The sequence below is a fragment of the Rhodotorula graminis genome (genome assembly GCF_001329695.1).
Source record: "Rhodotorula graminis WP1 unplaced genomic scaffold RHOBAscaffold_1, whole genome shotgun sequence".
Classification (NCBI taxonomy): Eukaryota; Fungi; Basidiomycota; class Microbotryomycetes; order Sporidiobolales; family Sporidiobolaceae; genus Rhodotorula; species Rhodotorula graminis.
Window position 1 is genome coordinate 1,083,594 of NW_017264928.1, and position 24,667 is coordinate 1,108,260.

At 68.2% G+C, this 24,667-nt stretch overlaps 10 protein-coding genes across 10 annotated transcripts; 7 read left to right on the top strand and 3 right to left on the bottom strand.

Annotated features, from left to right (window-relative positions):
* Positions 1-140: 140 nt before the first annotated feature.
* RHOBADRAFT_10812 (uncharacterized protein) lies at positions 141-739 on the top strand (the record flags this gene model as incomplete). Its single annotated transcript, XM_018412008.1, has 2 exons — positions 141-491; positions 605-739. Coding segments are annotated over 2 exons (486 nt in total), but the record flags the coding sequence as incomplete, so codon positions are not given.
* A 770-nt stretch (positions 740-1,509) lies between these two features.
* On the bottom strand, positions 1,510-8,247 carry RHOBADRAFT_32912 (uncharacterized protein; the record flags this gene model as incomplete). Its single annotated transcript, XM_018413063.1, has 6 exons — positions 1,510-1,931; positions 2,021-2,174; positions 2,280-3,512; positions 3,604-7,425; positions 7,536-7,911; positions 7,994-8,247. The coding sequence occupies 6 exons, from the start codon at positions 8,245-8,247 to the stop codon at positions 1,645-1,647; spliced, it is 6,126 nt and encodes a 2,041-aa protein (XP_018274310.1). The 3' UTR covers positions 1,510-1,644.
* Positions 8,248-11,495: 3,248 nt separating this feature from the next.
* RHOBADRAFT_40810 (uncharacterized protein) lies at positions 11,496-12,350 on the top strand (the record flags this gene model as incomplete). Its single annotated transcript, XM_018413775.1, has 4 exons — positions 11,496-11,659; positions 11,725-11,748; positions 11,854-12,104; positions 12,184-12,350. The coding sequence occupies 4 exons, from the start codon at positions 11,496-11,498 to the stop codon at positions 12,348-12,350; spliced, it is 606 nt and encodes a 201-aa protein (XP_018274311.1).
* A 370-nt stretch (positions 12,351-12,720) lies between these two features.
* RHOBADRAFT_65887 (uncharacterized protein) lies at positions 12,721-14,284 on the top strand. The gene is made up of 6 exons (XM_018418807.1): positions 12,721-13,003; positions 13,104-13,142; positions 13,214-13,337; positions 13,454-13,768; positions 13,842-13,970; positions 14,056-14,284. The coding sequence occupies exons 1-6, from the start codon at positions 12,752-12,754 to the stop codon at positions 14,160-14,162; spliced, it is 966 nt and encodes a 321-aa protein (XP_018274312.1). The 5' UTR covers positions 12,721-12,751; the 3' UTR covers positions 14,163-14,284.
* A 406-nt stretch (positions 14,285-14,690) lies between these two features.
* RHOBADRAFT_40812 (uncharacterized protein) lies at positions 14,691-15,580 on the top strand (the record flags this gene model as incomplete). The annotated part of the gene is made up of 4 exons (XM_018413776.1): positions 14,691-14,853; positions 14,928-14,946; positions 15,039-15,192; positions 15,323-15,580. 4 exons carry the CDS (start codon positions 14,691-14,693, stop codon positions 15,578-15,580), a joined length of 594 nt encoding a protein of 197 aa, XP_018274313.1.
* Positions 15,581-15,798: 218 nt separating this feature from the next.
* Positions 15,799-16,732, bottom strand: RHOBADRAFT_10590 (uncharacterized protein; the record flags this gene model as incomplete). The annotated part of the gene is made up of 3 exons (XM_018411996.1): positions 15,799-16,078; positions 16,135-16,259; positions 16,394-16,732. The coding sequence occupies 3 exons, from the start codon at positions 16,730-16,732 to the stop codon at positions 15,799-15,801; spliced, it is 744 nt and encodes a 247-aa protein (XP_018274314.1).
* On the top strand, positions 16,706-17,949 carry RHOBADRAFT_64365 (uncharacterized protein). The gene is made up of 9 exons (XM_018418473.1): positions 16,706-16,737; positions 16,834-16,883; positions 16,947-16,973; positions 17,052-17,090; positions 17,177-17,189; positions 17,270-17,314; positions 17,383-17,408; positions 17,520-17,583; positions 17,669-17,949. Exons 1-9 carry the CDS (start codon positions 16,731-16,733, stop codon positions 17,701-17,703), a joined length of 306 nt encoding a protein of 101 aa, XP_018274315.1. The 5' UTR covers positions 16,706-16,730; the 3' UTR covers positions 17,704-17,949.
* A 78-nt stretch (positions 17,950-18,027) lies between these two features.
* On the bottom strand, positions 18,028-19,246 carry RHOBADRAFT_50755 (uncharacterized protein; the record flags this gene model as incomplete). The annotated part of the gene is made up of 5 exons (XM_018415477.1): positions 18,028-18,179; positions 18,270-18,393; positions 18,479-18,736; positions 18,821-19,017; positions 19,090-19,246. The coding sequence occupies 5 exons, from the start codon at positions 19,244-19,246 to the stop codon at positions 18,055-18,057; spliced, it is 861 nt and encodes a 286-aa protein (XP_018274316.1). The 3' UTR covers positions 18,028-18,054.
* A 1,191-nt stretch (positions 19,247-20,437) lies between these two features.
* RHOBADRAFT_50756 (uncharacterized protein) lies at positions 20,438-22,118 on the top strand (the record flags this gene model as incomplete). Its single annotated transcript, XM_018415478.1, has 3 exons — positions 20,438-21,194; positions 21,263-21,714; positions 21,780-22,118. The coding sequence occupies 3 exons, from the start codon at positions 20,438-20,440 to the stop codon at positions 21,876-21,878; spliced, it is 1,308 nt and encodes a 435-aa protein (XP_018274317.1). The 3' UTR covers positions 21,879-22,118.
* A 313-nt stretch (positions 22,119-22,431) lies between these two features.
* Positions 22,432-24,528, top strand: RHOBADRAFT_50757 (uncharacterized protein; the record flags this gene model as incomplete). Its single annotated transcript, XM_018415479.1, has 9 exons — positions 22,432-22,508; positions 22,586-22,787; positions 22,858-23,181; positions 23,244-23,291; positions 23,356-23,516; positions 23,595-23,690; positions 23,749-24,155; positions 24,246-24,395; positions 24,491-24,528. The coding sequence occupies 9 exons, from the start codon at positions 22,432-22,434 to the stop codon at positions 24,526-24,528; spliced, it is 1,503 nt and encodes a 500-aa protein (XP_018274318.1).
* Between the last annotated feature and the right edge of the window lie 139 nt (positions 24,529-24,667).

The following is a 24,667-nucleotide window of genomic DNA, read 5'->3' on the forward strand; positions in this document are numbered from 1 at the left end:
GTCGCGAGCGGGACTCGGAAGCACCGCCTCTCGGCCCTCCTCCACCTCCAACCACTCGCTCTCACTCGCCGAGATGGACCCGTTCGAGGTGCGTGAGCTCTCTGTGTGCCTTTGGAAAGGTACTGACCAGGCTGCTCGCACAGGTCCGGCTCCAGTTCACCTCGCTCGCCTCTCGGCTCACCTCATCAGTCGCGAGCGTGTCCAAGGTCGCCTCGTTCGCGCTGCGCCACGCCACCAAGTGCGCCGACGACATCTGGGACTGCTACCTCGACGAGGTGTCGACCGCGACCCTCAACGCCCGCGTCAACCTCCTCTTCCTCCTCGACTCGCTCCTCGACAAGGAGGGCCCGCGGACCGCAGCGCCGCCCAGGCCACCAACGGGCACCCACACGAGCTACCGCGAGCTCGTAGAGCGCGACTTGGACACGGTCGTCAAGCTCGTCGTGCCCGACTCGCGCGAGGGCGTCCTCAACTGGATGAGCACGGCGCAGGTCCGTCCTCTCTCTCTCTGCGTCACCTCTGCGCATGCCGCGCTCGCCTGAGCGTGGCTGTGCTGTGCTTCGTCGTCTTCGCGGGAGACTGACGCTCTACTGCCTCCACGCAGGTCCTGCGCTCGTGGAAGACTCGCCGCCTGCTCGACGCCGACATCCTCGACCAGGTGTTGGCAGAGCTCGAGGAGCGCAAAGCGAGGTGCGCCCGACTCTCTCCCTTCTCCGGGTCGCACTCGAGCGATCTCTAACTCTGTTGCGCCCCTCTTCCTCGCCTGCAGGCTGCATTCGAGCTCGTCCGACGCGTCGCCATTCGCCAACTTCTCTCGCAACGACGTCCTGCGCCGGATAGAGGACGACCGCGAGCGTGTGCGTCGCCTCTCTACCTCTCCTCCTTTTTCCCCTGTGCGTCACTGACTCGCGCTCCTGCCGCTACAGCACAAGCGCCTCAAAGAGCGCCGCTGGGTCCTTCCCGTCCCCTCGACCCTCTTCTCGACGACCCCTCTCACCGCCTCGCTCCCGCCGCCACCCTCGGCGGTCGCCGGCCTCGCGTCGCAGAAACCCTCGCCCATGTCGCCCGCCTCGCCGTTCGACCCGACGTCGCGCCGACCACCCTCGGCGGCTGGCGAGCGGCCGCTCACGCCCGCCCTGGCGCACGCACAGGCGCAGCGTGGGCCGGAGCTCGCGCTCGAGATCGAGTTTGAGCAGCTGTGGGAGGCGGGCGAGGAGGAGCGCAGGGCAGCACAGGGTGACGAGGAGGTGCGGGAGGAGCAGGAGGGGCAGGGAGGGGAGCGCGAGGAGCTCGCGCCGGGCAAGCGCAGGAGGCCGTGGGTGCTCGAGGAGCAGGACCGCGAGGAGATGAGGACCGAGCGGAGGAGGTGCTTCGTCGTCGACGACGAGGCGTGAAGAGGATCGAGCAAGAGATTCCGTCGTGGTTGTCGTCGTCGCAGTACCGGCCCTGAGCCCCCTGTTGTGCAACTTTCGCATCTCGCAGCCTCTCGTTCTCACTTGGCGAGAGTCGAGGGAAGACAAGTTTGTGCGACGAGGGATGCTACAACAGCCAAAGAGAGAGAGAGAGAGAGAGAGAGAGACGATGCTGAGAGAAATCTAGAAATGCGAGGTCCGAGCCCTTCCTCCTCCTCCTGCGCCAACCCGCTCACTCTGCGCGCCTCCTCTTCGAGCCCGCGCCAAAGCGCTCCTTCTGCGCCGCAAACGCCGCCACCTTGCGCTTGTTGCCCGCCTTGCGCAGCTCTGCGCGCTTGGCCTTGCGCTTGGCGTCCTCGACCGGGTCCGTCAGGGCCTGCTGCGCGAGCTGCTTCTTGCGCTCGTTGCGCCGCGCTGCCGCCTGCTGCCGGATCGCGTTGTGCACCGACGAGTACGCCGTCGTGCCAATCTTGCTCTGGAGGAGCTCCTGCACCTCGCGCGCGAGCGTCTGGAGCTCGGCTGTCGGACGGACGAACGAGAGGGTCAGGAAACGCTCCCACGAGGCGGTCGAGAGGAAGAGAGAGGGGGAGAGGGAGAGGTGGACGCACCCATCTGCGGGTCCTGCGCGTTCGGGTCCTCCGAGATGCGGAAGATGGGCACGGCCATCTGCATGACAAAGTGCTCGAGCGTCGCCGCGTCGAGGAAGCTGATGACGGCCGCGAACCAGCGCAGGATCGTCGCCGGCTGTCGCGACCACTGGCCCTGCAGACGGTGAGGGAGGTAGGACGAGGTCAGGACGGCTCGAGAGAGAGAGAGAGAGAGAGAGAGAGAGAGAGAGAGGAAAGAGAGAGAAAGAGAGGGACGCACGGCGTTGAGGTCGTGCATGCTCGGGCGAAGCATGTGCGCCTGCCGAGCCTGGTACGACAGGCGCGTGAACAGCCACCGCAGCGGGTCGCCCTTGCGCTCGTGCTCGGTCGCCTCGTCGGCGCCGTCGGCCGCCTCGTCGTTGTCGGCGTCCTCGACGGCGGCCGGTGCGCCGCGCTCGATGCGGGCGGCGAAGCACTTGGCGGCGAAGAACAAGTTCTTGACGACCTGCATCGCGAGGCCGTCGTCGAGTTGCGGGCTCTTGAGCTGCAGGCACGCCTTCTGCGCCGCGTCGAGGAGGTTGGCCGTCGCGAGCGGGTGGTGCTCGGAAAAGTCGGTCGAGGCGACGGCGGCCGGGCTCGCCGCGTACAGGGTGCCGAGCAGGCGCGACGACGCCGTGCGGACCCACAGGTGCGGGTACAAGAGGTGGCCGCGGACGGCCTTCCACAGCGAGTAGTGCTGCTTGTTGTCCGGCGAGACGAGGTCCGGGAACGCCTTGTACACGTGGCCGAACGTCTGCAGCGCCTGGTACGGCAGCTGCCACTCGGCCTGGAGCGCCTGCGCGTCGTCGCTGCCCTCCTCCTCGGCCTGCTCGAGCCGCTCCTCCGAGTCGACGAGGATGTCGAGGACGACGTCGACGATGGCGGGCGCCGAGGCACGGCCCTCGTCGCCGAGCGCGTCGACGGCGACGCCGAAAAGCTGGATCGCCGTGCGCGAGAGCTGCGGCTGAGCGCGCTTGCCCGCCCACGAGTGGAGCATCGACAGGAGCGTATCGCGCGTGTCCTTCTCGACGCGCGCAAACAGCGTCTTGACGAGCTCGGCGGCCATCTCGCGGCACTTGGTCGAGTCGTCGTTGGCGATGACCATGACGAGGCCGACGAAGAACAAGTCGGCCGAGTCCTGAACGAGCTGGGTCGCAAACTTGGCGAGGATGGCCGCGACGAGCTCGAGGACCGACAGGCGGCCCGACTCGTACGTGTACGACAGGTTCTTGGCGAGGAACGCGAGCGAGTCCTTGAGGCGACCGCGGCCCTGCGGGTAGTCGAGGAGGAACTGGAGGTAGATGGCCCGGCACACCTCGCGCACGTTGCCCGACTGGTTGGTGACGAGCATCTCGGCGACCTTGTTCATGAGGTCGTAGATCTCGGGCGCGACAAACTTGCGGGCCATGACCGCGCGCAGGACCTGGAAGAGCGTCGCCTGGCGGTCGGCCTCCTCGAGGTCGGGGCCGATGACCTGCGGGCGAGAGGGGTCAGTGCTGATTCTGGGCCACACAGTCGAGGGAGAGAGAGAGGGAGGGAGAGAGGGAGAGAGGGAGGGGACGCACCTCGAGCAACGACGTGAGCTGCTTCTCGGACAGGGTCGCCGACTTGCAGTCGCGCAAGACGGTCGACAGGGTGCGCAGGGCCGACTGGGCGAGCTCCGACTCGGTGCTGCCGGCGCGCTCGACGACGGTGAGCATCTGCTTGATGAGGACGGGCGCCGCCTTGTCGGTGCTCGACAGCGGGCAGCGGATGAGGCTCGCCGTCGCGCGCATGCTCCTCGCGAGCACGACCGGGTCGTCCGAGTACAGCGAGTTGCCGACGAGGCTCACGAGCGGCTCGAGGCGCGACAGGACCTCGGCCGAGTCGAGGTCGAACACGCTCTTGCGGAACGCCGAGTTGAACAGCTCGAGGCCGAACGAGACGAACCGGTACGCGTTCTTGGCGTAGTAGTCGCGCGACTCGTCCTGCTTGCGCTCGAGCTGGACGTGGTAGTCGGGCGCCGCCTTGTTGTGCCGGCGCACCTCCTTGACGACGCGCAGGAAGTCGGCGTTCTGGCTGATGAGGGTGTGGCACAGGTCGAGCGTGCCGACCGCGTCGAGCTTGGGGTTGGCCGTGAGCCCGATCGCGAGCGCCTTGAAGACCTCCTCGACGTCGCGCAACGGCTTGGCGGCGTCGGTCGAGCCGAGGATGCCGCGCAAGGGCGCGAGGAGCGACGCGATCTTGGTCGGCGAGATGACGCGGGCCAGGACCTGGACCGAGTCGAGCGACTTGAACGACCGCACCTCGCGGAACTTGGTCTTGGCGCGAAACTCGGGCGACTGGCGGTCCTTGCTCGGCGCGCCAAAGATGTCGTCGTCGAGGACGGGCACGACCTGGCCGAGCGCGTCGTCAAAGTCGACCTTGTCAGGCGTCTCGGCGAGGCGAACGAGGAGCGCGTGCACCGTGAACGCGAGGACGTGCAGCTGAGGCCCGCGCGCGAGCGCCTTGCGCAGCTCCTTGACGGTGCGCGACAGGAGGTCGCCGTCGGTCGCGACGACAATGTTGGCGAGCGTGTTGCGCACGAGGTCGCGCACGTGCTGGTCGCGCGAGCGCAACGTCTGCGCGAGGACCATGAGGAGGGCCGTCTCCTGAACGTGCTTGGCCTCGCCCGGGACGTGCTGGACGACGGCGGCGATGCCCTCGGCGACCGGGATGCGGATCTCCTGGTCGCTCTCCTCGCGGCGCTCGAGGTAGGCGAGGAGCTGCGGCACGAGGCGGCCCGTCGTCGACTCGAGCGGCTGCGCCTCGGCCTCGAGGTCAAAGTGGAAGCTCTTGAGGACGGCGACGAGCGTGCGGACCGACGCCTTTTGCGCCGCGCCGACCTCCTTGGCGAGCTTGAGGTAGTGGTGGGCGCATTTCGAGTAGGCCGACCACGCGAGGTGCTTGGCGAGGCGACCGAAGCACTGGACCGTCTCGTTGACGAGGTCCGGGTCCTTCTTGTCGTCCGAGCCGACGACAAAGTGGTCGAGGAGGGGCAGGAACAGGTCCGAGATGGCCTTGCTCTTGATCTCGCCGGCCTCGACGGCGTCGGCGAGGCGGCGGAGCGCACGCGTGCGGCGGTGGTGCTGGATGTGGAGGATGTTGTTGAAGAAGTTGGCCTCCTGGTCGCCGCCGACGAGGAGGACCTTGAGCTGCTCGAGCTCGGCGACGCCCTCGACCTGCTCGACGGCGTGCCCGAGGACGGCGATGACCTCGGACCGGATGATCTCGAGCTTGGAGCGCATGACCTTGCGCAGGCCGGGGAGGAACGTCCGGAGGAGGCTCGTGCGCAGCGCCTCGTCGCCGCCGCTCGGGCCTGCAACCTCGATGAACCGGCGCAGGGCGTAGCTCGCGTTGCTGCGGATCGACAGCTCCTCGGCGTCCTGGACGAAGAAGAGCATGTTGTTGAGGATGACGACCCAGTCGGCCGGGCGCAGGGTGCGGTACAGGTCCTCGTTGAGCTTGGAAAACGCGGCGAGGCGGCGGTCAAAGTCGGGCTCCTCGGACCGCTTGACCGAGTACGAGTTGAGCTCGTCGACGAGGTAGGCGACCTGCGCGTACGAGTCGTCGACCGACGCGACCGAGTTGAACGCGGCGACGAGCTGCAGGCGCGCGTTGCGGCCGCGCGCGCTCGAGAACAGCTGCGAGATGACCTCGGAGCACCGGTCGTACAGGGGCGTGCCCGGCTCGGGGCGCGCGAGCGGGTACAGCGCCGTGACGATCTTGAGGAGGTCCGTCTTGACCTTTTCCGGGACGGCCTTGTTCGTCTTGCGCAAGAGGGGCGTCGCGAGCGCGAGGAAATTGGTCGCCTGCTCTTGCGAGTGGACGTACGGCGCGAGCGAACACAGGAGGGCGATCTGGCGCTGCGCGACCTCGCCCTTGGCGTCGAGCGACGACGACGTGACGGCGATGAGGCCGCCGAGCTGGACGAGGAGGACGTCGACGCTGGGCTTGATGACCTCGCGCCCGATCTTGCTCTTCTCTCCGCCGTCCTCGACCGAGAACTCGACGAGGCTCCCGACGAGGTCGAACACGCGCAGGACGACGGTCGGCTTGACGTTGCGCACCGTGAGGACGCCGTACAGTGACGGGAGGAGCGACGGGTCGTACTCGACGAGGAGCGGGATGAGGTCGCGGCGCTTGCTCCACGTGACGAACAGCTCGAGGAGGGCCGACGGCGCCTGGGCGTTCTCGGTTGCGAGGGTCGGCAGGCGCGGCGAGATGATCGACGGGAACGCCGCCGCGACGTACGGGCGGTAGTCGAAGTCGACCTCGAGCTTGAAGAAGTCGGCGAGGCGCTTGAGCGCCGTCTGGCGGATGTGCCGCAGCGGCGCCGGCGAGTTCTCGACCTCGGCGCCCTCGTCGTCCTCGACATCGTCGTCCTCGTCCTCCTTGCCCGCGTCGTCGTCGACAACGGCCTCCTCGGGCTTGACGGCGTCGCCCTCGAGGCCCTTCTGCGCAAAGTGCAGCAGGTTGAGGAGGGCCCCGAGCAGGTCGGGCCACCGGCCGACAATGTCCTTGCCGAGGTGCTTGACGACGTCGGCGAGGAGGCCGAGGAAACCGAGCTGGCGCTTGCCCGGGACGTGCGGCGGCGCGTCGGCGAACCGGAACGCCTCGCCTGGCGGCGTGACGAGGACCTTGCGCAGCGGGCCGAGGAGGAGGTCGACGAGCGTGTCGAGCTCGCTCGCCGAGCACGTGCGGAGCGCGCCGAGGATGGCGGCACGACGGCCCGCACGACCCTGACCCGAGCTGGCGCTCGCGCGGCCGAGGCGCGACGTCATGAGGCCGTAGACGATGCGGATGAAGAGAGGGACGACGTCGGCGCGGTGCTGCGGGTCGAGGCCGCCGGCGTCCGTGTCCGAGACGAACTCGAGGAGGCCGTCGCGGAGCTTGGTCGGCTCGAGGAGGTTCTTGAGGCGGTCCGAGTTGGCCGTGACGGCGGGCACCTTCCACCGCAGGAGGCAGTCGAGCGCGAGCTTCTGGATGTCGGCGTCGGGGAAGGCGAGGAGGGTGCGGAACTGGTTGACGAGGTCGGCCGAATGGTACAACGCCTTGGGGTTGCTGAACTTGGCGAACAGGGCGAGCCAGCCGAGGAGGCGCGCCTTGCGCTCCTTGGCGTTCTCGTCGGCGTTGAAGTACTTTGGCGCCTCGTCGGCCTTGTCCGGGATGACGTCGTCGCGCTGGAAGCACCCGAGGAAGACCTCGACAAAGTCGCGGCTGTGCCGTTGAGCGAGGTCGGGGATCTGGCAAAACAGCGACAGGAGCTGCGCCTCGTAGCTGTGGATGACGAGGCGTTCTGGCGCGACCTGGAGCTGCACACGAGGACGACGAGAAAAGAGTGAGCTCAACGTCCGTGCGGCCCGTCGCTTGAGGAAGGAGGGAGAGGGAGACGCACCTCGACGAGACCCTCCTCACGAGCCTGCACCGCCTCGATCCCGCCCTCGTACCTCGCCTCCTCCTTCTTGACCCTCGCGACTCGGTCCTCGACCTGGAAGTCGCGCAACGCCTGCTCCTCGAACACGAGCTCGTCGCCCGCCGGGCCCGCCGCGCCGCCGCCGAGGGCCCAGTCGGGCTTGCGCGCGACGTACAGGTCCGAGCTGCGCGTCGCGACCGTCAGGAGCTGGCGCGAGCACGTGGCCCAGACGGGGTCGGGGAACCGGCCGGCGAGGAGCGCGAGCGAGGCCGTCGCCTCGGGCCAGATCGGCTTGAAATTGACCTTGCACATGGCTGCGAGCGGTGCGAGCGTCAGTGAGGCGACACAGAAGGAGAGGGAATCGGGGAGAGAGAGGCGACGCACCCGTGAGGTACCGCAAGACGATGTCGAGCGCCGGCTTGACGTCCTCGGTCGTGCCCTCCTTGCCGATCTGCCCGTGGGCGATGATGCCCAGCTTGCGCACCTTCATGCTCTTCTCCCTCGCACCCTGGACCGTCAACGGCGCGTCCTCGACGTCGATGCAGCGCGCGACGAGGTCGGCCGCGACGGGCGCCTCGGCGGGCGGGAACAGCGACAGGGCGATCTCGAGCGACGCGCGCCGCAGCTGGGCGTCCTCGGACAGGAGGTTGGGCAGGATCGCATCGTAGATGGCCTGGCGCTGCTCGGGCGTGCCCCGGTCCGACGCGAGGCGCGCGAGCGACAGGACCGAGATGCCGTGCATGACCTGGCGGTGCCACGCAAAGTTGGTAATCATGGGCTCGACGGCCGACACGAGCTTGTCGAGCGCGGTCGACGACGCCTGCTGCGGCTTCTTGAGCATCGCCGAGACGGCCGAGAAGGTGGCGAGGGTCGAGCCGAGGACCTGGGCCGGGCTCGCGGCCGACGACAGGTAGGCGACGCGCGCCTCGGTCGACGGCGTGGCGGCGACCGTCGTCGCGAGCGTCGCGAGGAGCGGCAAGATCGTCTCGCACCGCGAGGGCACGAACGGCGCGACATGCAGGACGTCGAACAGCTCGTACGACTGCTCGTCGGCGACAGCGGCCGGGTTGGCGTCGTACTGCTCGGTCCACCGCACGACAGCGCCCTCTACGAGCGCGCCGACGCTCCTCTCCCACGCGACGACGGCGGCGCCGCCCTTGGCGACGAGCGCGCGCAGCCGTGCCGACTCGGCGAGCCGCCCGAGGAGCGCGAGGCTGTTGTCGCGCTTGGACGGGACGGCGGCCGCCTCGTCAAACGCCGACGAGCTCGCGCCTGCAGCCGCGCCGTTGCGCGCAGGGCCGGGCGACGAGGACGAGCCGCCGAGCTCGCGCGCCGAGGCCGTGAGGACGTGCTGCCCGATGGCCGTGTCCCACATCTGCCACTCGAGGCCGTCGAGCGCGCTCGCGAGGGCGCAACCCGCGGCAAACACGGCATCGCTCGCGCTCGGGGCGAACAGGGCCTCGAGGATGGTGCGCACGGGCGACGAGAGGACGTCCTGGAGGACGGCGAGCGGGAGGAGCGCGCTCAGGTAGGTCGACAGGGCGTGGAGGAGGGCGGGCGTCGGGGCGTGGGGCGCCGTGACGAGGCGCGCGAGGGGCGACAGGGCGGCAAACAGGCGCGGCTTGAGCGCGACGGGGAGCCGGGCGCCGCCCTTGACGCCCATGAGCGACGTGGCCGCCTGGAGCACGACGACGAGGCGCGCCTCGTCGACCGACTCGGCACCCTTGAGCTCGCCCTCGAGCACCTTGACGACGGTCTCGGCGAGGGGCTCGAGCGGCTCGGGCTTGTGCGCGTGCTGCGCGAGTGCGACGAGCGCGTGCGAGACGATCTCGCGCGGGAGGGTGAGGTCGGCGAGGGAGGGGAGGGACAGGACGGCCGTGTAGAGCGAGCGCAGGAGCGCGGGCGTGCGCGAATGGAAGAAGTTGTTGGCGGCCTGCGAGAACGAGGAAAGCCGAGGTCAGGGTCTGCGCCGCGAGCGGGTCCGTGCGGCGCCCGAGAGGAGAGTGAGACGAGGACGCACGCTGCAGCTCTCGAGCACGAGCCACGTGATGCCCTCGGCAAACACGTTCGAGCTGCCCTCCTCCTGCCCTCGCCCCTTGCCCTTGCCCTTCCTCCTCCCCTTGGCGCCCCTCGACCCAGCATTTGCCCGCTCGCCGCCGTCCACCTCCTCGACAGCCGCAACGTCGCCGATCGCGCGCGCAAACAGGTCGTCGAGCGACACGACGTCGCCGTGCGTCGAGCTGGCCGGGTCGGACGAGGCGGGCTTGGCCTTGCGCACGAGGAACGCGAACGCGTTGGCGAGCAGGCGCCGCGTCTGGGGCGTCGTGCGGAACGTGGCCGGCAGGGTCGTGTACAGCTTGGCGGCGGCCGGCTCGTCGAGCTGGGCGGCCGACGTCGACGCGACGGGCGCGGCGCGCTCATCGTCGACGAGGGCGACGGCCGCCGCTGCGGGCTCGTCGTCGTCGTCCGAGGCGTCCGAGGCCGCGTCGTCCGCCTCGGCGACGGCCGCGATCGCGCCGTCGATGTCCATCGTCTCGACGTCGTCGGCCTCGTTCTCGGACAGGACCTCGTCGACGGCGGCGGGCGCGCCGAGTCCACGTCGGACGACGTCCCACACGGCCTCGAGGCCGCCCAGGCTCGCGTCGTCGTCGCCGCTCGCGTCGGCGGCGAGGATGTCGCGCGCGAGGTCGCGGAAGAGGGCGCCGAGGACGTCGTACACGCGCTGGAGGATGCGCGGCTGGGCGGCGAGGAGCGGGGACGGGGTCGTGAGGCGGATGAGGGTGGTGAGGAGGAGAGGGAGGGACGGAAGGAGGAGGTGGGCGACGTCGGTGATGAGGGGAGGGAGGAGGCTGTGCGCAAAGAGGGAGAGTCAGGCGGGCTCGCGAGGAGAGAGAGAGAGAGAGGAGGACGCACTCGAGGACTGTCTCGCCGGCGAGTTCGACCTCCTTGCTGCCGCCCGACAGGACCTCGCAGATAGCCTGGACGAGGTCGCGGCGGTAGTGGACGACGAGGGGCAGGCTGCGGCTCATGCGCTCGACCTTGCGCGAGAAGCGGACGAAGGGGAGGCTGAGGTTGATGAGCTGGCTCTGCTGGAGGGCGTGGCCGAACAAGGTGTGCATGTCGTCTCCCTCGGCGATGTCCTCGCCCTCTAGCATCTCGCGGCGGTCGCGCACGGCGGCGAGGTCGACCTTCATGGCGGCGATGCGGTCGGTCGGGGCGACAAAGCGAAAGTTGCGGCCGCTCTTGATGAGCGGGTTGAGGCGCTTCTTGGCGAGGCGCTCCTTGACGGTCATGGTCGCGGTCGAGCGGACCTTTTTGTCGGGCCGGGTTGACGACGACGAGCCACCGGCGGCAGCTTGGGCGGCGGCCTCATGGCGGAGGGAGCGGAGGGTGCCGCCCTTGCCGCCGTTGGCGCGAGTGCCCTTGTTGCCCTTGCGGGTGTTGGTGCCGTTGCCCATGCGGCTGGGGGTGCTGCTGGGTGCTGGCTGTCGACGGGCGAGGCGAGTGTCGAAGCGGGGGGAGGGGCGAGGCGGTGGAGGATCGGCCGCGAGTCGCTCGAGGGGTGTTGGCGCGGCTCGGGTGGCGTGAGAGCGAGCTGGTGCGGTGCTCTAGCTCTTGCAAGCACTCGGCGGTGCAGTGCGTGGGTGCAGAGGCGAGCTGGTTGGTCCTCATCTGGCTGAGCTCGCTTGAGCTGCTCGCGCTCTCCTCCGCGGACTTGTCCTCACTCTTCCGCACCGTCTGTCGCGTGCTTCTGCCCTTTGACGCTGCGACTTGCTCGTTCGTGCCTCGCTCGTGCCCTTGCGCAGCGCGATTGGCTCCCTCGGGCCTCGGCGCCGTGTCCGGCTCAGGCTCGACTCGTGCGCCGGCTCTCGTCGTCCTCCGCCATCCACGCCCGAGCCTCGCTTGACCAGCTCGATGCTCCCGGCCCTGTCTGCCCAGCTGCGCACCGCCGCCGCTGCCCCGCTTCGCCGTCGCCCCGTCGCCCTCGCCCTCTCGACCTCCTCCCCTTCCCCCACCTTCACCATGTCGTCGGCAGCCCGCGCCAGCTCGCACACGGCCGCACCACCGCCAGGCAACCCGCTCGCGGCCGACAAGTACCTCGAGGGCAAGGCCAAGGCCTTTGCCTGGCTACGCGACAACGGCTACCCCGAGGACAGCGCCGTCGAGTGCCCGGTCGCGTGGGGCGAGTGCGTCGTCGCTTTCCCTCCCCTCTCTCCGTGGGCAGCGTACTGACACTCGACATCGTCGACAGGATGGACGCCAACGCGCACGTCAAGTGAGCTCCTTCTCCTCGCAACCCTCTCTCCCTCCTCGAACCCTGTCTCCCTCCTCGAACCCGCCCGCCCGCCTGACGCTCACCCTCTCCCTCTCGCCCGCGCAGCAATAGTGTGTATTTTAGGTGGTTGGAAAGCGGACGACTCGCCAATCTCAACGCGCTCGCCGACCAGCTCCCGTCACCCTCGGACGCCGCCGCCCTGCGCGGCAACGGCAAGGGCAAAGGCCCGATCCTCGCCCGCATCACGTTCGACTACGGCCTCCCCGTCGCGTACCCGGACAACGTCCTCGTCGCGCACAAGTGCAAGCAGGTCGGCGCCAAGAAGATGGTGTCGCAGGCCGTCGTCTACTCGTACGGTGCGTCCCACCTCGCTCTCCTCGCCGTTCGTCCTCTCTGGCGACGCAGCGAGCTCACGCGCGCTCTTCCCGCTCGCAGCCCAGCAGTGCGTCGTCGGTACGAGCGACTCGGTCGTCGTCAGCTACGACTACGACAACGGGCGGTCCTGCCCGTGGCCGACGAGCCTCGTCGACCTCGTCGTCGAGCGAGGGGCCGAGCGGCTCGAGTCGAGCGCGGGCAAGGGCTCGAGGGCGGCCAAGCTATAGTTAAACGGCGGTCGAGGGGCGGGTCAGGGGCCAGACAGGGACGATGTACAGAGCTTGGAGCGAGGCGAGCCATCGCAATGTAAATTCTCGGCATCGACTTCTCGAGCGCTCCCTCGTGTCGACGTCGTCCTGAGCTCTGCTACGCCTGCGTCTGAGCTGTTCTGCACACGTCGAAAGCTTGAGAAGGACGGCGACGCTCAGGCCTCGATGAGGTAAGGCCGACGGCGCTCGACGCTCCGAGACACAGTGGCCGAACGGCGCTCTGCTGAGTTCAGCGCGCACGCCGCGGCGTGCGCCCCACCTCGAGTGTACATCTGCAGCCCTCGAATGCTCTCGGCGGCTGCTTCATTCTCTGCTCCTCTGCTCCTCCAGCACAGCTCGCCACAGCACCACCGCTCGTCATGACCATCTCCCAAGACTCGTCGGCCCCACTCGTCGCCATCGTCGGCGCGACGGGCAACCAGGGCGGGAGCGTCCTGCGCTTCCTCGCCGAGTCGGACCGTCCGTACCGCCTGCGCGCCTTGACTCGCGACGCGTCCAAGCCGGGCGCGCAAAAGCTCGCCGAGCAGGGCGTCGAGGTCGTGTCGGTCACGCTCTCGGCGGACAACCTCGAGGGCGCCAAGCGCGCGTTCGACGGCGCCGACATTGCCTTTGTGCGTCTCTCTCTCGCTCTCCTTGTCTGGAGAGGAACGAGCGCAGAGCAAAGAAGAGGCTCGAGCGCGAGAGCTGACCTCGTCGTCCTCGCGCACGCAGGGCGTCACCAACTTCTGGGAGCACGTCGACAAGGACCGCGTGCGTCGTCCCCCTTTCGCTCTTGTGCACCTGTGACGTGCACCTTCTGACTCGGTTCATCGCTCCCACAGGAGGTGGCCGAGGGCAAGACGCTCGTCGATGCAGCTCTCGCGGCCGGCGTCCGCCTCTACATCTACTCGTCGCTGCCCAGCTTTGACAAGGCGTCGAACGGCAAGTATAAGAACGTCCACCACTGTGCGTCCAACTTTCGTCAGATTCCTGCCCGGCGCCGCACGACGGCGGCGCGTTCTCGAGGTCCGAGCGGCGCGCTGACTTTCCGTTCGTCCCCTCTTTCTACTCGCTCGCCGCAGTCGAGGGCAAGGCGCTGGTCGACGACTACGCGCGCAGCAAGGTCAGCAAGAGCTTCAAGTACGTCGCCGTCCAGGCCGGCTTCTACGACACGAACATGCTCCCGGGTCCGCTCGTCCGCAAGGCGGCCGACGGCAAGTGGCGCATGCGCACGCTCATCGAGCCCGACACGATCCTCCCGTCGATCGACATCTCGGAGTACGGCCTGTGGGTGCGGGCCGTCATCGAGAACCCCGAGGTGCAGGACGATGGGCGCCCCGTGTGCGCCGTGAGCGAGGACATCTCGCTCACCGCCCTGCTCGACACTTTGCGCAAGCGTGAGCACGTTCCCCTCGCCCTGTCCGTCTCTTCCAAAGACGCCAACTGACGTTGTCGGGTTGCCGTTCGCAGACGTCAAGGTCCCGATCGAGTACGAGGTCGTGAGCGCCGCCGAGATGCGCGCAGAGCAGCCCGACGGCACGCCCGAGCACATCAAGGACGACCTCGAGGACAACTTGACTGCCATCAACGAGATCAGCTGTGAGTCCCGTGACTGTTTCGCTCTTCCCTGTCGGTCCGTCCACGTCGATCCGGACCCTGACCCGTTCTTCGCCCGCGCTCGCAGTCTTTTCGGGCCAGGACGCCGACTGGGTCCTCCCTTACCTCGCTCGCAAGCGTACGACGTTCGACGAGTGGTGCGCCAAGACCGACCTGAGCGGCTACGCTGCCTGAGGTCGTCCGGCGCACGGACCGGTCCGCGACCGCCTTCTCGAGCGAGCTCGACGGGCTTGCCGTCCGTCTCTTTTCCTTGTGTACAGCTTGAGCGTGCAACTACGAGTTGCATTACTCTGTGGACCGGCGTGCGCGTGCTCGACTGCCTGAGCCAAGTCAGCCTTCTCAAGTCGCTCCTCTTCGCCTCGCGGAGGGTTGGCGGCCTCGACTGTCGCTTCTCCTTCGTCGGCTCGTTCGAGCTCGCGTTTCTCTGCATCTCGCTTCCGCGTGCGACAGAGCTTGCTCTAGCTCAGAGCGGTCTGCGAAAGTTGTCGAATAGCCGGAGCCGGAGCTGGCTGCAGCGGCTCGGCTCGCTTCTCTCGCCTGCTCCTCGTCCTTGAAAAGCTCGTGCGGCATCGACAGCTTGCGCATATCGCTGCTCAGCTTCAGCACTACCCCTTCAGCCACCCGCCTCTCGCCCCTCGCGCCTCGCTCCTCGCCCTCCTCCTCGCTCCCCCACCTTGCCGACCTCGACCTCCCTCGCTCGCCATGCCCTCTGCGCCGCCAGCACTCGCCTCCTCAGCGCCCATTGGCAACTCGCAAGACCCGGCAGCCTACCTCGCCGGGCGCGCTGCCGCCGTCGAGTACGCGGGCGAGCGCGGCTTTCCTCTCGAGTGCGCGGTCGAGATTGCGACGGCATGGGGCGACCAGGGTGCGTTGCTCGCTCGCTCTCTCTGTATGACACGGCACGCGAGGGAGGGTGACTGACCGCGTTGCACCGCGCAGACGCCAACGCGCACGTCAAGTTCGTCCCTTCCCCCTCCTCCTCGCTCCTCCTCCTCTTCCTCGCCGCCCACCCACACTGACGCGCCCCTCCCGCCCTCCCGCCCCGCACAGCAACGTAGTGCCTTTACGATGGTGCGAGACGGGCCGGGGCACCTTCATGCGGGCCGTCGCGCGCGACATTGCCGACGAGCAGGTGCGGGCCGACCTGAACGGGAGCGGGAGGGGCAAAGGCGTCATCTTTGGCGAGGTGCGGTACCGGTACTTGGTGCGTCGGGTCGTCTCTTCGAGGGCGGTCGATGCGGGAGAGGCGGGAGGGAGGGAGGAGAGGAACGAGGGACGCACACTGACTGCCCTCGCTCGCCCCCGCCCCGACCCGACGACGACAACCCGCACAGCGCCCCGTCTTCCACCCGGACAACATCCTCGTCCTGACGCACACCAACACCATCTCGCCCAAGTCGCTCACGGTCAAGACGATCCTGTACTCGTACGCGCAGCGAGCGCCCGTCGGGCAGGCCGACGGCGTCTTGTTCGCGTACGATTACGACGAGGCAAAGAGCTGCGAGTGGGACCCGGTCGTTGTCGAGGGCATGGTGGCGAGGGGGGCGAGGAAGGTCGGGTTTGGCGACGGCGAGGGCAAGGCAAAGCTGTAGCTCTCTCGCGAGGGAGGGCCAGGACGGGGGCAGATAGATGTTACAGGCACGGCTGGGGACGTTCAGAGAGTCAGTCGAGGCGCTCGAGAGACGAGAGAAAGAGAGAGAGAGAGAGAGACTCGCCTACGAGGCAAAGAAGTTCTGCTTGGGGTCGACGACGCGCTTCTCCCACCCTTTCCGCTCTTTGACCGGCCCGAACCGACTGCGCACACGCACGTTCATGAGTCTCGAGTCTCTGGAGCGAGAGAGAGAGGAGAGAGGCAGAGGGCGCACCTCGGCGGCCACAAGACCCAGTCGACCCTGCTCTCGACCAAGCCCATCGGGACAGGTCCGAACGTGTTCGAGTCCCGCGAGTGGTACCGTTCGTCGCCCTCGATCCAGCAGGACCCTTGCGGGACGCGCACGGTCGACTCGGGGTAGGGTGCGAGCGTGCGCACGATGCTGTTCGGCAGCGCGACGAGGCGCTTGATGAGGAGCGTGCCGGGCTTGACGGGCGACCTGGGTGCGAGGGAGGGTCAGCGGGGAGAGGGGAGGAGGAGAGAGAGGGGACGAACTTGACGGCGACGACGTCGCCTGGCTTGAAGCCGCTGCGGTCGCCGTGAGCGGCGGCGAGGGCGGCGTAGCGGTTGAGGAGGACGATGTCCTTGATCATGCTCGGCGAGTCCGGGTTGAGGGTCGGCTGCGGGGCATGCGACCGAGTCAGTCACGTTCCCTCGTAGAGAGAGAATGCGCCGGCGCACCTGCATGGACCTGTGCGCGGCGAGAGAGGTGGTCAGCGCGGGAAGGTGAGGAGAGGAGAAGGGACGCAGGGACGGACCTGCCCGAGACGGTGGCGATCGAGTAGACATGCTCGTTGAAGAAGAGGGCGACTGCGCCCCAGCCTGCGACTTTGAGAGCGCGGCGGAGGGCGACCCTCGTTGGTCGAGGAGCGGCCAGGTCGTCGGAGGTCGAGTGGTGAGTTGGGCACGGGGAGCTTTGGCGCAAAGCCGAGGGCGGGCTCAGGAGTGATCCGAGTAGGTGCGCGTGGCTTGTAGCAAGCTTGAGCTGGGTGCTGGCGAGTGAGATGAGGTGAGAGATGGGGACGAGTTGCTCCCCGCTTGTCGTCGGCTCGCTCGCCTCCCTCAACCCCCTCGCTCCTCCTCTAGACACCATGGCTGGTCAGTCCACCCCTCCCACACCCTCCAGCAGTCACCTGGACCGCGCCCCTCGACACCGAGAGCTGACGCCTCCTCCACCTCGCCCCGACCGAACAGACGTCGAGATGCAGGGCGCAGACGCCCCCAAGCGCTTCGAGGTCAAGAAGGTGCGCCTCGTACCTCCCCTCTGGTCCCCTACCGAGCTCACCCTGCCCCTCTCGCGCTCGCAGTGGAACGCCGTCGCGCTGTGGGCCTGGGTGCGTCCCCTCCTCCTCATCGCCACGGACCTCGGTCGTATCGCGCAGAACAGAACTGACGAGCACACACCCGCACAGGACATCGTCGTCGACAACTGCGCCATCTGCAGGAACCACGTGCGGCCCCCCTCCCGACCTCCTCCCCTCCCTCGCGCCGCCCCACCGGCTGACCTCACCTTCTCCCTTCCCGCCGCCGTGCACAGATCATGGACCTCTGTGCGTCTCCTCTCTCTCTCTTGCTCTCGACTCGACCGAAAAGAGGTGCGCGCAGGACTGACTCTCGCTCTCGTCCGCAGGCATCGAGTGCCAGGCGAACCAGGGCGCGGCTGCCAACGACGAGTGTGCGTCCTCCTCTGGCTCCTTCTCAAGCCCGACTCAGACGAACTGACTCGTCCCTCCTCTCACGCAGGCACGGTCGCGTGGGGCGTCTGCAACGCAAGTCCTCGGCCCTCCTCGCCCTCCCTGCCCCTCGACCAATTTCCCCTCGAGCCGGTTCGAGCTTGAGGAGCGTGAGCTGACTTGCACCTCGTCCCGACACGCACACAGCACGCCTTCCACTTCCACTGCATCAACCGCTGGCTCAAGACGCGGCAGGTGTGCCCGCTCGACAACCGGTGCGTGCCTCACTCTTCTCCTTCCCCTCTCTCACTCTCGCTCGGTGGGGTCACACTGACACGGTATCCTCCACGTCGACGACAGAGAATGGGAGCTGCAGAAGTACGGCAAGTAGAGCACCGCTCCTCGCCCGCCTTCGTCGTCCTCGTCGCCCGCCGCCGCCCGCACGTCCCTCGCAACCCTCGCCTCATACCGACCAGCCTGCCCCGTCTCCCTCTCCCTCGATTCCCCTTTCCCTTCCCCTCTCTGTCTACATAGTCGTCCGTCTGTCACGCCCTCAGGCCCCCCTCCCCCTCGTCGTGTTTCCCTCGCCGCCCGAGCACTCGGGTGGCTCGCTTGCAACTTTCCTCTCGGGTCCTCCTCCTCTCATGTCGTCAAGAGACCGAGAGATCACGCTCCACAGCCTCTCGAGAGCTCTCCTTGCGCTCAAAGTCTGAGAAAAGGGCAGGAAAAGAGAGCGTCTCGATTACTCTGCCCCGCCGCGCACCTCCATCGTCCACACGACCGTCTCGTCCGTCTCGAGCGTGACCTGCTCCTGCACGAGGTGGTTCGACGTGCTGATCGCCTCGGAGAGCGAGGTCGGGTACATGTCTGCGCGCGGTCGAGGCCGGGGCCGGGTGAGCTCGAGGATCCTCTTGTCGAGAGAGGGCGAGGAGGACGAGAGGAAAGGGCGCGACGCACAGGCTGTCGGTCCGAGGTCCCACTCGAGGCCCGTCGTCGTAACTCTTGCGGCCGCCGAGCCGAGAGGGAGGATGCCGCACGTCTTGCCAAACGTCGACAGGTCGATCCGGAGCTCGTGCTTGCCCTGTGCAGGACCCCGTGCTTGACCATCAGTACACGCTCCCGATGAGAGAGAGAGAGGACCGAAAGGGTGGACATGAGGACGCCACCTTTGCGAGCACGACCGCGGCGCTCTCCCTCCCGACGGCCCACACCCTCTCGCGCCCCTCCTTCTCGACGAGCAGCGTCAACGCGTGCAGCGTGTGCACCGTCTGGTCGAGCCGGCCGCTCAGCCCACCGACGAGGACGAGCTGGTGCTGCTGCGGCGGCGGCGCCGCTGCGCCCCGACGCTCGAGCTGCGACAGGCGCGCGACGTTCTTGCCCAGGTCGGTCGAGAACTCGTCCGGGTCGTGCTCGACGGGGACGCCCTGCGCGCACACTCATGGCGAGTCAGCTCGGCGGTCCGAGCGAGGAAGAGAGAGAGAGAGAGAGAGAGAGAGAGGGGAGCGCACCTTGCCGACGTAGTACTCCTTGACCTCTGGCCGCAGCGAGTCCAAGTCGCCAAGGACCAAGTCCGGGAGCCAGGTCGCCTCGTCGCCATCGCTCGCGTCGTCCGACGCGCCGTCACCGTCGTCCAAGCGCCCCTTGCCGCGCACGAAGCGGTCGTACAGCCGGTTGGCGCCGCCGTCGGCGCAGAACCGGACGCTCGCTGGGTGAGAGGCGGGGTCAGCGAGGGGGGGAGTCGAGTGGGTGTGAGAGAGGGCGAGGGAGGGGGACGTACCGGAGGCCCAGAGTCGCCGGAAGACGGGCTGAGGAGGGAACGGCGTGTTGAGGATGATGAGGGCGTTTGGTGGGGGAGGCGACGAGGAGGTCGAGGGCGAGGGCGGCGAGAGGAAGCTGCGCGTGTCCCACAGCTTGGTGGACGTGACTTCTGGCATCGCCGCAGAGCTGTCGCAAGTCTGGCTTGGTGCGAGAGAGCAAGGTGGGGGAGCGAGAGCTCGTCGTCGTCGTCGTGCGCGGAGTGGCTCTCGGTCGACATCATCCACAGCTCAGGCCGGGTCGCAGAGCTACCCCAGCTGCTCGGACGACTTCTGCACTTGCGCTGCAGCCGGTCCCGCACCGCCGCTTGCCGTCCTCGAGGTGTCGTTTCATCGCTCCTCCTCCCTCCTCCTCCCTCTCCGACCTCGCCTGCCGTCCACCACTCGCCCGCACGCGCCCCAGCGCTTGCTCGTCCTGCCCAGGCGACGATACGCCTTGGCTCTGGCACCTTGTCGTGCTGCGGCGCAGGCTCAGCTGGTCGAGGCATGTCGAGGCGGTGCAGGCCGTCCAGCTCGGCTCTCGCCTCTTGTGGCGACAGGTTCTGCCCCTTCCTGCTCTGGTATGATTCGGTCTCGACGAGCGCGCCGAGCGAGGAGCGGTCGAGCGAGGGCTCAGTCCAGCGCATTCCTGCGCGGCGCTTGCTCGGACCCTGCCTCTGTCGAGGAGCTCGCGCTGTGCACGTCTTGCGCCGCCGGCTGCAGCTCTCGATCCTCTCGAGCGTCGAGCTGGCGCGGCCTCGTCTCGGCACGACGTGCGCGTTCCCGCTCTCGACGCTCGGCGCCCGCCGGAGCTCAGCTGGCAGCATCTCGAGATCTTTCCTCCTTCTGGCCGGCAGATCAACGAGCACGCAAGCACTGGCGGCGATGCACGAGAGACGGGGCTGACCAAGAGCCGATCCGCGCCAATCATGACCAACAAGCGGGGAGGCGGTCGAGCCCCGTCCAATGAAGTGCGGCTGCGGCGCTCAGTGTGAGGGTCGACCGCGCGGCCTCCGGAGAGCAAAAGGGCCTTGTGCGTCGCTTGGTGCAGCGTGCAGATCGTCCGGCGGGTGCGCAGGCATCACCTCGGTCTCGATGAGAAGGAGCCGCGAGATTGGAGTGTCTGGGTCGTCGAGCGATTCCCGACGAGAACGAAAGATCGCCCTCCCCGTACTGCACCAGCGGCGACGGAGGCGGCGCTGCGATGGGTGATGATGCGCGTGCCCCGGGAAAGGCGCACGATCTCGGAAATCGGCCGAGGTTCAGACAGCGCGGACGCGGCGGCGGCTGCTGGCTCAGCTCTCTTTCTCTCCTCATCCACGCCCGTGCACGATGGCAGCCAACGCCCACAGCTACCTGTTCAGCAGCAGCGGCAGCACCAGCCATAACCCGAGCACCAGCGCCGCCCCGATCCCGTTCCGCCGGCGCCAATCGTCCGACCCAGCTCCGCCGCTCTCCTCCCTGTTCGCCATGTCGAGCCTCAGCCAGCAGCAATCGCCGCCGGGCAGCGTCACGTCCGACGAGTCGTCCCCTCCCTCGCTCCTCTTCTCGTCCACCTCGGCGTCGCCCTCGTCCAGCATCTCGTCGTCGCCTTCGCTCGATCCGTCCAAGCGGTCGCTGGCGTTCCCGCCGCCGTTCTCGCTCGACGCCGGCTCGCCAGGATCGGGCCTCAAGCCGTCCCCGACCCAGATGGCCGTCTACGCGAGCAACATCATCCGCAACGAGGCGTACGCCCTCCTCGCCCTCGCCGCGCGACTCGCGCCCGCGGCCCACCCGCTCCACGACGAGGACGGCGCCTACTTTGGCCACACGGCGAGCGCACCACCGGCCTCGGGCAGCAGCAGCAGCTCGAGCGACGAGGGCGGCGAGGGGTCGCAGACGGGCGAGCTCATGCCGCCCGACCTCGACGAGCCCGTCAGCGGAGGGAGGAGCAGCGACGACGTCCTCGTCGAGAGCCGCACCAACGTCGCGTTCCGCCAGGTCGTCGACTTGTGCCAGGCCATGCCGCCGCACGGCAAGATCCTCGTCACGGGCGTCGGCAAGAGCGGGATTGCGGCGCGCAAGATGGTGGCCACGTTCTGCTCCCTGGGTCCGTCCCTCTCTCGCCGTCTCTTTCTTCCGATCGAGCCCTCGACTGACTCGCTGCACCCCTCACAGGCATCCAGGCCGCCTTCCTCCACCCGCTCGAGGCGCTGCACGGCGACCTCGGCGTCGTGTGCCCCTGCTCGCCCTCGGCCCCCTGCGACACCCTCCTCATGATCTCGCACTCGGGCGCGACGGCCGAGTTGATGCGCCTCCTCCCCATCGTCCGACCACGCGTCCGCTCCCTCATCGCCGTCACGCGCGACGCCGACTCGGTCCTCGCACGGTCCTGCCACGGCTGGATGGACGCCGGCACGGGCGTGTACCCGACGGGCATGCCCAAGGGCACGACCGACGAGGCCGACTCGGCGCTCCCGGCACCGACGAGCAGCGTCGTGTCGGCGCTCGCGATCGGCGACGCGCTCGCCCTCACGCTGAGCCGCCTCAAGGTCGGCTGGGACGCCGACGGCAAGGAGCGCCGCCTCCAGTTCTTTCACTGCCACCCTGGCGGGCAGCTCGGCCTCCAGGTGCGTCTCCCACACTCTCTCCCCCCCTCTTTGCGCGCCGTCTCTGACCTCTCGTGCTCCTGCAGCTCGGTCGCGAGGGTCGCGGCGTTGAAGTTCCCTCGACCTCGCCTATCGCCGCTCCTTCCTGCCCTCCCGCACCTGTACCCGCGTCCGTCGCCGCCTAGAGTGCCCCCTCCATATCCTTACACGCCCTCGATACCCTCTCCTCGCCGCTCCCTCGACCAAAAGGCGCCCGGTCGCGCCTCTTCCTCTCCCTCCTCTCCTCTCCTCCTCCTCCCGCATCCTACCTGTACATACTCCTCGTTGTTGCCTTTCGTCACTCTCTCCCCTCTGTCTCTCTCTCTCCCTGTCTATCTCCCGCTTGGTAGTGTCCCCTTGTCACACTAGGCTTCCTTCGCGCCTCCTCCTTTTTCCTCGTCGAGGTGAGCTTTCCTCTCTGCGAGAGCGCTAGTCTCTCGCTTCTACGCAGCTCGTTGCTCTGCTGTCGCTGCATCTTATGCTTGTCGGCGGCGCGATTTGGCGAGACACGGCTCGCACGCTCCCCCTTCCCCGCCTCGCTCGCTCTCCTCCTCCCACCTCCCGCCTCGCCTGGCTGCGAGCGGACGGGTACACAGCCCCGGCACGACTCGCTGCCTGCATCCAGTCCCGCCCGTCCGCCCTCACCAGCGCGCCCTCCTCACACCTCGCCTCGCCTCGTCATCTTCCACCTCGCCCACCATGGCCGACCAGCCGCCCGAGGGCTCGATACGCCTTTCGGCGCGCGAGAAGAACAAGCCGAGGCAGGACAAGGCGCAGTGCGTCCCCCTTCCTCGCCTTGCCCCCTCCCGCCTCCCTCGCCGCTCGTCGCTGACCGCTTCCCGCGCACCCACAGGCTCATCCAGGCGGGCCGGCTCCACGGTCGCCGCGAGAACCGCGAGATCGACGAGCTCACGGCGCAGGTGACGGCCCTCACCGGCCAGCTCGACGCGGCGCGCACCGAGGTCGACCGGCTCAAGAGCTCGGCGGGCGGCGCGGCGGGCGGCAAGAAGACGGACAAGGCGGTGCAGAAGGAGCTCGACGCGCTCTCGAAGAAGGTGCGTCCCTGCCCTCTGCAGCGCTCAGTCGCAGAGAGCGGTCACTGACGCCCTGCGCTCGCCCCGCCAGGTCCGCCGGCTCGAGGAGGAGCGCGACGCCGCCATCGCCGACAAGGACGCCCTCGCGACCAAGGTCTTGTCGCTCGAGTCGTCGCTCGCCCTCGACACGCGCCTCGTCAAGCTCAACGCCGACCTCGAAGCCGAGCGCGCGAGGGCGTCGTCGCTCGCGGGCAAGCTCGCGCTCGCGCAGGACGAGAGCTCGACGTTCCAGCGGCGCCTGCAGCAGCTCGAGAAGGGTGGCGAGACGACGGCCGAGATGGAGATGAAGCGCCAGAAGCAGCAGTTCAACGAGGCGGTGTCGAGGCTTGAGGGCCAGGTCGCGAACCTCGAGCAGGTGCGTCTCTCTCTCGCATTCTCGCGCCGCTCGGGCCTGACCTTTCCCTCCTCGTCACGCAGGACAAGTTCAACCTGATCGAGCTCGTCAAGACGTCCAAGGCCAAGCAGGTGCGTCCCGCTCAGTCCCTCCCTATCGATCCCACCTCCCTGACTCGCCGGCCTCGCGCCGCAGGACCAGCTCGAGGACCAGAAGCTCTCGCTCGAGCGCGAGAGCAGCCGCCTGTCGACCGAGCTCCAGAAGGCCGAGGGCCTCGCCAAACAGCGCGAGCAGCAGGACCGGGTGCGGCAGACGCAGGCGCGAGAGGGTGCGTGCTCGGCCGAGGAGCAGACTCGGTGCGTCCTTGTCCTCTCGCAGTGTCGCCGTGACCTCTCAGCCACGGTGATACTGATCTTGAAGGACGGCCCGCGCAGGCTCAAGGACAAGATCGTCGCGCTCGAGAAGCTGTGCGCGACGCTCGAGGCGAGCGCCAACGACAGCTCGGCGGGATCTTTTGACTCGGCCGCGTTGTGCGCCCTACTTTCTCCTTCTCCTCGAATGTCCGGTCCTGACCCGTCGCCCCAACAGCCTGACCGTCCGCCGGTACCACGACCTCGTCGCCAACCTCCACCTCTCGGAGGACGACGTCACGACACTCCTCGACGAGGGCTCGCTCTGGCCGCCCATTCGCGCCACGCAGCCTCACGACACGTCGCTCATCGACTTCCTGTGGCTCCTCGCCGACCAACAAGCCGAGCACGACGACGACAAGCGCGCGCTCGAGGACGAGCTCACCCAGGCCAAGCACCGCGCCGACGAGGTGCTCGCTGCGGCGTCTGGCTCGCGGCGTGGGAGCGTCGCGGTGGGGGCGTTGCGCTCGGGTGGCACGCAGGACGGGCTCGAGAAGGAGAGGGCTGCGGCGCGCGAGGACAAGGCGCGCGACAAGGAAGTCATCGCCCAGCTCGAGGCGCGCATCTCGGCGTACGAGGCCAACGGTGCGTCTGCGTCTCCCTTCCTTCGTGCCTCTCTCGTCCCCTTGAGCCGGCCCCTGACCGACGTCGTCGTCGTGCCCGCCCCGTCCGCAGCCTCTCGTCCCGAGCGCTCCTCCTCGCGCGCTTCGTCCATTTACGCGGCACCAACGGCCACCTCGGGCTACTCGCAAGCCGTCGTCGACCGCCTGACGGTGGCGATGAAGGACCTCAACCAGCAGGTGGCCGACTTGCGCGACGAGAACAGTGCGTCCTCGCCCTTTCTCTTCGCCTCTCTCTCGGACCGCCTTGCCGGCGACACATGCACTGACCTCCCTCCTTCTCTTCCTACCGCCTCGCAGTGAGCCTGCTTCTTCAGCTCGCAGGAGTCGAGCCCTAGCGAGGCTGTCCTCGCCTGACTCGAGTCGGCCACAAGCAGGAGCGCTGGTCGCATTCCTCTCTCGCCTTTTCCCTTGTACATACGCCACCTTCCCCCTTCCGTACCTTGTCAAGACTTTCCGTGTCTCTTCATCGCAGCG